Raw genomic sequence first — 12,109 nt, 5'->3', positions numbered from 1 at the left:
TGTCAAAGGAACGAAAAAAAAAAAAAGTAAGATGTCTACGTATGATTTTATTTTGATTATGTAAATGGATGTATTAGTATTTTTTAATAAATTTGTGGTTACTTTTGTGATATAGAAAAATAATTATAGTGGAAGCAAGCAATGAACTTTTTAAAGATAAAAGACATGTGGACACCACGTGAGACATGTCTCTCAACTTCAAACCCTAAAGAAAGGAATTTTCATTTGCTTTTTGCTTTTTGTAATAACATTTCAGTTATTTTAATTGACGTAATGACTTAACAGTTATGCTAAAAGTAAAATCTAAGCTTTTTTTAGTTAATTTCAGCTATAGTTAAGAAAATGCAATTGAAAAATCTTAGTTTTGTAACATCAAAATTGTAAATATAGTTATTATAATATAGGTATAGGTTTACGTAATTACGTTTAAGTTTTAACGCATTTATAGTTAACTTAACTAAAACCTTGTTTAAACCAATATCAAAATAAACTGAGTGATATTTCATCTTTCTTTTTTTTTTTTTTATAGTTCATATCGAAAAGCTTAATTTAAACCAAAATAAGAAAATCAGATTGTACATCTTTAAAATAATGGAGGATTAGCAATATTTAGGCATATATATTTTGAAAATTAATCCATCAAAATGGTATTTTGTGAAATCTTGCTAAAATAATTATAAAACCTAAATGATCAAGGCGGTGGTGCATGTGTCTCTAAAATTTGTCATGATATAGATTTATGCATTTTCCACCAAACGTTGCAAAAAGAAAAAAAAAAAGATGGGCAATGCTTTAAGTGAGATTTTAGTATGAAAGAAGTTAGAGAATTGTCGTTTTGAAATAAATATAGTATTGAGTGGAGTATCAAATATCTATCAGACTCACGTGGTTCCCAATTATATTTGGACCGTCTAATGGTCTTCTCCGGTGTACCCCAGGATTTTAGTTACATGGGCCATTTATGTTCTTCAATAATCAATACTATCTCAGTATCTCTTGGGTTAAGTTTTTTTAATTTTTTAATTTTTTTTAATGGACTTATGTAACATTACTACATCATCGCAAGTGAAACTAATATCAACGAGGCTATGAATAATGAGTATCTGAAACTAACGAGCTTGGTCTATGTTTATGATATTTAATAGTTCTTAAGTTATACTTAAAACGTTCTAGTTTTGCTAATTAAACGGTTCTTTGTTTAATGCTTTTACTAGATCATGATCCGTGTTGTATAACACATGTTTAATTTTATTTAGTACAAAACTTTATATATCATATATTTTAGAATAATTTTTAATATATTGTAGTAGTAAGTGAAATTTTTTTTGGCCAGTCTTTATATATTACTAGAAATAGACCCACGCGTTGCGTGGGTTTAGTAATATATATTCAATTTTTTAATAGTTTTGTATATTACATTATTTTAAATTGTTTTTTATTAGAATACTATTTAAAAAATATATGTAATTCTATTAGTAAAAAGCGGTTATATAAATATAATATAAATATTATAAGTGATAATTGTATAGATTTACACGTCTATTTATAATATGCTACATATATTAAACGTTTTTTTCTTTTGTATTTGACTTAGTATCCTATGACCGTTCATTATATATATTCTCTTTTAGTGCATGAATTCTTATGAATAACATTTTTTTTTATAATTCTAGAAACTTAAATGTGATATTTTAAATGTGGTTTATTTTTTCTAATTTCTATCTATTGTATTTAGAAGCAAAAAAAGAAAAAAAAAACTTATATATATCTCATTTTATATATTGGCTTTTTCTTTAGGAATTTAGCTTTCCGAGGTTGATTTTGTCACTCGAGAGTGTGATTGGTTGGGCTGTAAGTGCCTTTTACAGCCATACAAATTTTGTAAAGACTAAATTGTTGCCAATCAAGCTGTAGGTTTATTTTCTAAAGTTACAGCCCAAAAAAAATAAAAATTTTTTGTTTTGACTATAGATCTTAAATTTCTACAGCTTAATATTTTTTGCTTTTAAGTGCTGTAGGTTTTTTATTTTTCTTCTAATTTTTTTTGTTTCTCATGTAAATGAATATATTCTAATAATATAAATACCATGTATAGTCTCGTTTGTTATATATACTTCATATATTTATATAAATGTATATTGAACGAAAAAACTATATGTGTATATTCTTTTCAATTAATATGTAGTTATTATATGAAATAGATATGGATCCGTGCGTTGCACATGTTGCCGGTCGAAATTAGCATTTTTAACTTTTAATTTTATTTTTGTAAGCATAACTAAAATTATATAAACATATATATTTTAAATAATGCAGCATTTGATTATTTTTATTAGATTTATAATGCATATTGCGCAGTATAAAACACTATTTGTAGTTATGTTATACTAATTATTAAACCATCTAATAAAATATTGGCTTATATAAAAAATTATATAATTTTTTGCTTATTATAAGTTATGAAGTCATAAATGTCCATAGGTTGTATTATTAACTTTTAATAAGTTATTTACATCCATCTATCGGAAGAGTGTATTACATCAAATAATTTCAATTCTTCGTTTTCTCTTTATTCCTTCCGCTCGCCGGCGAAAAATTCTCAAATCTCTATATTTTTCTCATTAGCTTTCTCTTATTTTTGCTTGAACTCTTTTTTTTTTCTCCTTCCCTCCCTTTTTTCTCCCCAATCTCCATTTTTTCTCTTCGTCGGACATCACCACCAAATCTCACCACTCTAACCCACACCACAAATGAATTTCACTACTATCACAATCACCACCAGTATCAATACCGAATCTCGCTAATTTCAATCCACCACCTTCATCAATATTTATCGCCGCCGCCACCACCTAGCTTGAATCATCGTCATCAACACCAACACCACTGTTATCGCTTCTTCTCCTCTCTTCCCAACTCTCTTATTACTCCACTTTCTTTATCTTCTCTGACATCAGGCCAAGCCTCTCCGACAACAACTCTAATATATGTCCATCGCCGTTCATAATTCTTCATTAGCCTCAATTGCCCTATATTCCTTGGGTCTGAATATCACATGCTGTTTTTAGAAAATAATCGTAATTCACAGTGTTTGTTTTTATAATAGATATGATATTTTTGCAACAAATGATAAATACATGTAATTTTACATGATCATGTTATTTTTTAAAATCACCTAATCACCACCTCTGTAACCATCAACCACCACCATCATCACCTCCATAAAAATCACATGCTACTCCTATTTGTTTTTCAGTATGACATGCTATTTTATTTAATGACATTGATGGATGTCTCTATTTCGTCGTCAGAATTCTAATATTATTTTTTTTAATTGAGATTTTTCGTGTTATTAGTATTTATTTCATGTTTTTTTTATTCTCCAAATTAGAATACAAAGTTGTATGTTTGTCTTTTGTTTGAGAGCCATTTTGAATTTTCACATATCTAAAAAACATTAGTTTTCTAATTTTTTTTAACTCGTGTTATTAGTATTTATTTCATGTTTTCTTTAATTATTTTTGGGTCAAATGTTAGTTAATTATATTATCCTAAAAATACTTTTTAACCAAAAAAAAAAGTTTACCAATAGAATGAAGTTAAAACAACGGTGGTGTGTGAAGAAATTAGTTTGCTTGGTGAGAAAATATGAGATAACTTTCTATTTATATAAAGGTGATTATTTACAATCCTTTTTCTTATAGGAATAATAATTGATTGTATAATTTCCTTAATCTTTGTTCTATTTTTTTTATTTTTTTTCTTGTACAATTAGTAACTTACAAATAAAATGTTTAGCATAATTTTATAATTTTGATTTTTATGGAAAATACACATATAATTTCTTTATATATACATATAGTTTCTTACTACGATCTAACTATTTAAATTTATAATTTTGTTATAATTATCTTGTAACAATTTTAAGTTGTTAAAAACAAAAATTTTGGTTGGTAGATGGCAAAATCTCTTATGGAAATATAGGTAGTTAGGTACAATTTCCTTATAATTAACTTTTTACATTTCTAAACTGTATACATTTATAATTTTCTTATTATTATCTTTTTACCTTTTTTATTAAAAAGAAAAATTTATTTGACACATGGCAAAATCTGAGATCGAAATATTTGACACATGTCAAGATCTCGTGAGTTATTAACTTTGAAAACCATACTTTATATAATAAGACTAGAATATATATATATATATATATATATATATATATATATAATACTCAACTATGCATACTTTTTCTTAATAAACGATAAGTAATATTATTTTTAGAAATATTAATATTGTTTGAAATATGAGTTTATTTATATTAACAACCACAAAATGAGATTGCATATAATTCGGTTAGATCAAAAATTAAAATATCGTAAATGACCCTCATCTAAAATGTAGATTACTAATTAAGGAAGTTAGCTATTATTTTGAGTTAATTTAGGAAGTTTTTTTTTTTATTTGCAATTTTTTTGTTGTTTAAATGAATATTTGTTTGAGCTAATTACAGAATTTAGCAATTATTCGCATAATCGGATATATTAAAAACAGATTTTTGGTATATAATACTAAATTCAAGCCGTGGGTGGAGTCCATATTTTCATTTTAGAATCTTAATGAAAAAATTGATTGCACAATCCATCATTCGTTATTTTCAAAATTGCTTGCAGAATCAAATTTCCAAATATTTAGAAGTGTCAAATCTTATTTAAACTATCTCATCATATAATCTTAACCCGGCATCTATTATCTATATTGATTAGGAGGTGATGAAGTATGGAGAAAACAGAAACATTATCCAAACCAAATTGAAGGGATGGGAAATCAGATAAAGCCCAAACTTGCCTAGATAAAGTGGAGAAGAACAAAACATGACCAATAGACTATCATCAATTTTCATAGTTCTATGGGAGAGAAGATCATCAACAGGTAAAGCTCCACTCGATACCTTCCACAAAAACTATGATTTTCAGATCTGTTTGGAGCTTCCAAACTTGTTCTTTCAGGGGATTGAGTGAAGGTTGCAACCGAAACACATGGATAAGAGAACCTTTATTAATTTCCATGGCAAGCTAAAAACCTGATTTGTTATATTTTCAGATCCAAAAATCATCAACAGTAACAACAGGTTTTACCACTTTGATTCTGATCACGTCCTCAGGAAAGAAATGGAACTATAATTTCTGGTGGTTCTATAATACGTTCACATAAATAATATTCCGTTACGAGCAAAAACTATATTTTCTATAACATTTTAAATAATCGAAATATAATTTATGACATCATATTGAAAATTTTGTAATTAAATAATTATAAAGTGAAAATATTGTATAAATTATATTTAAAACAACACTTACTACTAAACGGAAAATAAAAAAATTTGTATTCAGCTACAATTTATTAAACACTCAACCAATAACCAGTTTTCTTTTTATATATGATAATGATAGATTATATACTTTCTTTTGTGAATTAATAAAATATATTTGAACAATAAACAATAACGAATATATAGTAAATAAAATAAACAAACTATGTTATTAATTTTTCGTTTTATAAGATTTTCTTTTTAAAGTTTAAAAGAAAAATTATCATCACTCAAAAAAAACAATTCTGTTAAAGCCCAACTATATTTTGCTGTATTATGAGACTTTGGAGTTTGGTCTATATCATAGTCTGTCTTAAACTAAACAAAATTATGAAATTATTCGTAATCAAGAACCTTCCAAGATTTCAATTAACTCTTAGATCTTTGCTTCTCTACACAAATCATCGTCCCTCTTCTCGATTCTCTCTCTCTACTCGTCGATTAACCACCGGAGCCACCTACATTCGCCGCGGGAAAGCAACGGCGGAGCAGAGACACAAACGCGCCGCCGTGAACTCTAACGATGTGATAAGGAATCGGAATAAGAAGAATCGTGGACTCGTCGTTTCCCTAAACGACACCGTATCGAATATTCTTGCGACGGAGGCTGATTCCGTCACCGATGTTATCATTGTCGGAGCTGGTGTTTCCGGTGCCGCTCTTGCTCATACTCTCGGCAAGGCAAATCTCTAATCTCAATTTTGGATTTTTGCATTTCTCCAAAGTTCATTCAAATTCGAGTTCTTGAAATTTGTTAGGATTATTATTAATTTTTTTTTTCTAAATTCAATTCAGGAAATTTTTTATATTTATTTTTGTAATAATGTGATTCAATATATTCTTTTTTTTTTCTTGTAATAAGATCACAAAAATGGTGTGATCTTAGTTCCCGGAACATTGGAGATAGATACGCTTGTTCTTGTCTGAATTTTTTATGTGTTGAAGACGTAAGTTCTTGTCTGAATTTTGGCCTTTTGTGTGGTTGTTGAAGGAAGGACGAAGAGTTCATGTTATAGAAAGAGATTTGTCTGAGCAAGACAGAATTGTTGGTGAATTGCTTCAACCTGGTGGTTACTTGAAGTTAATCGAACTTGGACTTGAGGGTAGAGACTAACTAATGAGCTTAAACTGTTATATATATACTTGGAATCGATTTTTTTTTTTTTATAGTTTCGTTGTGTGATTGTAGATTGTGTGAAGAAGATAGATGCTCAACGAGTTCTTGGTTATGTTCTCTTTAAAGATGGGAAACATACTAAACTTTCTTACCCTTTGGAAACGTTTGATTCGGATGTAGCCGGTAGAAGTTTCCACAATGGGAGATTTGTACAGAGAATGCGAGAAAAAGCCGCTACTCTTTCAAAGTAATCTTATTGATTGTTTCTTGAATTGAATCCAGCTTGATTCTAACGGTTTGTTTGTGAATCAGTGTACGATTGGAACAAGGAACGGTTACGTCGTTGCTTGAAGAAAACGGGACAATCAAAGGGGTTCGATACAGGACAAAGGAGGGCAATGAGCTTAGATCATTTGCTCCTCTCACAATTGTATGTGATGGTTGTTTCTCCAACTTGCGTCGCTCTCTTTGTAAACCTAAGGTGGTCTTATATATTGGTTGCTAAGGTTAGTTTGCAGTAGTTGCTTTTGATTTGATTTGTGGAACTTAGTTTTGGTTTGATTTCTATCAGGTGGATAGGCCATCTACTTTTGTGGGCCTTGTCTTGGAGAACTGTGAACTTCCATTTGCAAATCACGGGCATGTTGTTCTCGGTGACCCATCACCCATCTTAATGTATCCCATCAGCAGTTCTGAAGTCCGTTGCTTAGTCGATGTACCGGGTCAAAAAGTTCCTCCCATTGGAAATGGCGAAATGGCAAAGTATCTGAAAACACGGGTTGCGCCTCAAGTACCAACCGAGGTCCGTGAAGCATTCATCACCGCGGTTGAGAAAGGTAATATCAAAACCATGCCAAACCGAAGCATGCCAGCTGATCCGATTCCTACTCCTGGAGCTCTTCTTCTGGGTGATGCATTCAACATGAGACATCCTTTAACTGGTGGTGGGATGACCGTTGCATTGGCGGATATCATTGTACTCCGTGATCTTCTAACGCCAATTCGCAACCTTAATGACAAAGAAGCTTTGTCTAAGTATATTGAATCTTTTTACACACTGCAAAAAGTAAGCACCTTTAGTTAAAGTTATCGCTTCTACTGTGTTGATTCAATTATTTTTTAGAGGACTTATGTGTGGCCTTTCAACAGCCTGTAGCTTCCACCATTAATACGCTGGCGGACGCGTTGTATAAGGTCTTTTTAGCATCTTCGGATGAAGCAAGAACGGAAATGCGTGAAGCTTGCTTCGACTATCTTAGCCTTGGAGGTGTTTGCTCATCTGGTCCAGTTGCATTGCTATCTGGTTTAAACCCTCGTCCTCTGAGTTTAGTTCTCCACTTCTTTGCTGTGGCGATCTACGCTGTTTGTCGTTTAATGCTACCATTTCCTTCGATTAAAAGCTTTTGGCTTGGAGCTAGGATAATCTCGGTATGTGGTTCTTCCCATCCTCTAGAACAGAATTACTTCTACTATACACAACCTCGCAAAGAAGTTTGATCTTTGATATTTTTCTTTTTTCACAGAGTGCTACAAGCATCATCTTTCCCATAATCAAAGCTGAGGGAGTTAGGCAAATGTTCTTCCCGCGTACTATCGCTGCCATATACCGTACTCCTCCTTCTCAATGATGCATCAAGAGTTAAATAGATTAAATGATCTATGCAGGCAAATACTATAAATTTTAATCTAATATCTTAGTTGCTTAATGCTAATGATGTGGGTGTTTAGGCTAGATAGCTCCTTAAGTATATATGATTGAGAGCAAAGAGTCTTGTAAGTGCATCAATGGAAAACACCTAAGTAAATCCGAATTTGCTGACATCTTCTTGGACCTTGTAGCGTAAATGAAAAGAGTTCCGGTGTTGTTAACTGTCAGCATGGTGATCAGTCTCATCATATATATGTCCTGCGATATTAGTCCAATAACTGCGGGAAAAACCAGATAAAATTCTCGGATTCTACTACTCCAATTTCATTTTCTCCTTCGCCTTCTCAATTGTTCTTGTTTTTAATGGTGATCGATGATGCTATGTGCAATATTGAGGACAATATGAATAATGAATCTCAATGTACATCAATCGTAGTAACTAGGTGAGCAACCGCTCTACGAGCGGGATTTTGCTTTATTTATTTTTAAAATTAATGTTGAATATTTTTGTTGATCAATTGTGTGTTTATTAGTGTTATAAATATTCACTTTTTATACAATGTATTTCCTCTTTTATAATTTACTTTATGGATAAAAATAAATTATAAACCTATGTCCGTAGTAATAAATTAAGGGTGGGCAGAAAAATCTTCTCGGAAAATCGAATCCGAACAGTAATTAAGTGATTCGTTTTGGTTTCGTTTTCTTCAAAACACCAGTTCGACTACTTTTATTTAAAATATTTTAGTTTCGGTTCGGTTTGGTGTTAAACAGTAAAACTTTTTTTTTTGTTTATAAACTTTTATTATTATAATATCATTTGTTTGGTTAGCTTTTAACTATCTTTGCAATATTTTTTTCATCTTCTTGCTAATATAAGTTACATGAATAAATATTCTTAATCTAATGATATTTCTTCTAAAACATTTATATCAATACGTTTGAGAAGAGGAAATAAAATTAAAAAATGATATCTTTCATAATAATATTATGCTTAACATTTAATTGGTAAAGTATGTTGGAATGTACTCATGGTTTCATCGAATCTAAATCAAAGATGATACAATTCAAGATAAAATTCCAATGTAAAAGAGTGTCTTAGTTTGTATGGCCAGAACATTGATTGAGCAATATAATTAATTTGGTGCACAAAAAAAGAAAAACTGAAAATAATCAAAATCGAAGCAAGCCGAATTGCATATGATTTTTATGTGGTTTTCTTTTTACCAAAATAATCAAAACCCATAAACCGCAAGACCGAAAAACCAATCGTAACAAATTCAAATTACATATGGTTTCTATATTGTTTCAGTTTTTATAAAACCGAAAAAACATATGAAGAAAACGAAAAGAACCGATGAAGATGAACCGAATGATTTTTTTTGGTGATTCATTCATGAACATGTGACACTCTTTGGTATGCTAAAGTGGCGGAACGATGAAAAGAGTTGGCTGGCTTTCATATATATGATTACAAGAATATTATAAATTGTTATAGAATTACTTTCTTTTAGGATATCAGGCAGAATTTCTTTTTGATTTTTTTTTTCTTCCACTTCTTTCCTCATAGCAGTGGCCGTCATTGTTTCACCAGATTTCACTGAAATATGACTATAATTAAAACAGAAATTTGTAATGAAATGTATATATAATAGTCAGAGTTCAGTTTTACTTGATTAATATTTTTTTATGACTTAAAAATAGGAATACTCACCTAGAGGTTGGTATTTCAATCGGTGAACCCAAAGCCTGGCTTTTAAAGAGTCGGTCCATGTCCTAATTAAATTTGAACATCGGTTGCTAGGAGCTAGGGACAATGTTTACTTTGCTCTAGTCTTTGGTCCGAAGAGATGTAGTTGTGACCATGTTACGATGGGCCAGAATTAAATGAAAGATATAGGCCTATATATTTAGGAGGTTTTTTCACAAAACAATTTTTCATTTCGTCAGTTTTTGCACTTTTATCTTCTATCTCAGAAAAAATGTAAACCAATCATAGCAAATAAAAAACGATATGTAATATAACTATATTTACGTGTCTTCTAAAAGATTTCATGGCCACTACATAAGATTTTCAATATTTTAAAGGTAGATTTGAAGTTTTCGTTGCGAGGGCCTCAATTTAAAATATTAATTTTTTCAAACTTTTACGAGTTTCGAAAACGGGTAACATAGCGTACTACTTCTGATTTAACGGGATTGACCTTTAACTTTTAGAGATGAATGATAAAGTTGCGAAAAATGATGATTTGCATGTTTTTTTTTTGTTGTATAAAATCCTATTTAAAACAAAATATTAAGGGCTTTAAGTGTAGCTCCAAAGCCTATTCTATTCTCAACATCATCAATACTTGGAATCAATGAGGTCGTGTTATAGCTAAATTGATTTCTAGATTTGGTGAGCACGACAAAACCAAAAAATTACATAAATTATTGGATGAACTATTTGCAACATAAATCTAAAGCAGAAGAGCTTTCAAAGCAAGGCTGGATATTTTTTTTGTTGGTAACGCTAGTGAAAAGTTTATATTTATTGCAATGTTTCTAAAATGTCCTGCTTCAGTCGAAAGATCCATTTCAAAGCAACAACACTCCATGCTTCAATGTTGTGTATACTCTTTGTGTTCTTAAAATTGACCCACATTGGCATCTCTCTATGCAGACAAATTTAAGGCTCTAATGGAATCGAAATTGAACATATCATGTGTAAGTGTAGTTTTTCACTTGAATTTTGTTAGTCCTACTGATTCGAGAGATGTTGTTATAGTCTCGAATGGCTTTATATTGTTGTCAACTAATTTGGCTCCTTTAAATTTTGCAAATTGTAAGGATATAGAAATGCGTTATTTTCGTTGACTTCATGAATGTGAAGACAATGTAGTTATCAATCGATCGACCAAATTTGCAAGTTGTTAAAAACAAGAGCCAAAAAGGAAGACACATACTTCGAAGCCTTCTCACTATAGAAACTCTAAGAAACCGTATTTATTATTACAAGCTTTTGTCATTAACTCAATAAATCGTCGTAGTTATAATGCAATATATAATGTAACATTTCAAATAACATTATTACCATAAATTAAAAAAAAAAACATTATTACCATATTCATATGAACAATAAACAAACTCATACGTTGTTCACTGAGATCGGATTGTTTCTATGTGTATTCGAATCGAAGGAAATTTCAAAGATATTAACACTTTTATAATCTTGAGCTACAAGTATGATACATCTTGTTGGATATAATTTGAAAAATGTTGTTGTGACGACAAAACCAAATCAATTTTGTTTTTGTTTTATTAGATAGTAAATGACAAAAGAAGCCAAGTAATGTAAAATTAAAGAAGGGTCCTACGTTATGGAAGAGGTGAAGCAAGAGTTGGTCCATAGCTCCTAGGATATATGCGAGGACCAAGACAACGTGAACGTCATCTTAGTTGTCACTCATTTTCATATGGACCCTCTTGATCTTAATCATCATTGTAAGAATACAATAATTAAGTAACATGCACATTTTTATACATACACAGAGACATTACTCTATGGACAGAATAGAATAAGCTGTTGCATATTCAAAAACATAATTGTATAGGTTTTTGTTTTTTTTTAAATATTGTAGAGGTTAATTTTTATGTGATGATTAATATGCATTCTGTTTCAGAATAAATATAATTTCAGAGTAAACATTTTTTTTAAACATGTGTCATTTTATGATTTCAGTATCATTTTGATTAGAAATATAGTTTGTTCATTCTTATATCATAATAAGACTAAATATTTTTTTATTTTTTTTTGTCAACTTCAGAAACATTAGTTTTAAATACATGAAAGATAGTCTGCCTTGATTTCCAAATCGTGTTTAAAATATATTATAAATCCAAACACATCCACCTTGTAACTTACTTTTCTTAATAAACTAATAAAAAATTATTATAAATAAGATTATTAATAAAATTAAATAGCACAAAAATTTGG

General features: G+C 30.0%; 1 protein-coding gene across 1 annotated transcript; it reads left to right on the top strand.

Moving 5' to 3' along the window:
* Nucleotides 1-5,619: 5,619 nt before the first annotated feature.
* LOC9316531 (squalene epoxidase 2, mitochondrial) lies at nt 5,620-8,360 on the top strand. The gene is made up of 7 exons (XM_002880418.2): nt 5,620-6,049; nt 6,360-6,471; nt 6,558-6,732; nt 6,798-6,966; nt 7,057-7,551; nt 7,635-7,913; nt 8,009-8,360. The coding sequence occupies exons 1-7, from the start codon at nt 5,645-5,647 to the stop codon at nt 8,111-8,113; spliced, it is 1,740 nt and encodes a 579-aa protein (XP_002880464.2). The 5' UTR covers nt 5,620-5,644; the 3' UTR covers nt 8,114-8,360.
* The last annotated feature ends 3,749 nt before the right edge of the window (nt 8,361-12,109 follow it).

The sequence above is a fragment of the Arabidopsis lyrata genome (genome assembly GCF_000004255.2).
Source record: "Arabidopsis lyrata subsp. lyrata unplaced genomic scaffold ARALYscaffold_4, whole genome shotgun sequence".
In the NCBI taxonomy this organism is placed as follows: Eukaryota; Viridiplantae; Streptophyta; class Magnoliopsida; order Brassicales; family Brassicaceae; genus Arabidopsis; species Arabidopsis lyrata.
Note: the sequence above shows the minus strand (reverse complement) of the source record. Positions and strands in the feature narration are given on the sequence as shown.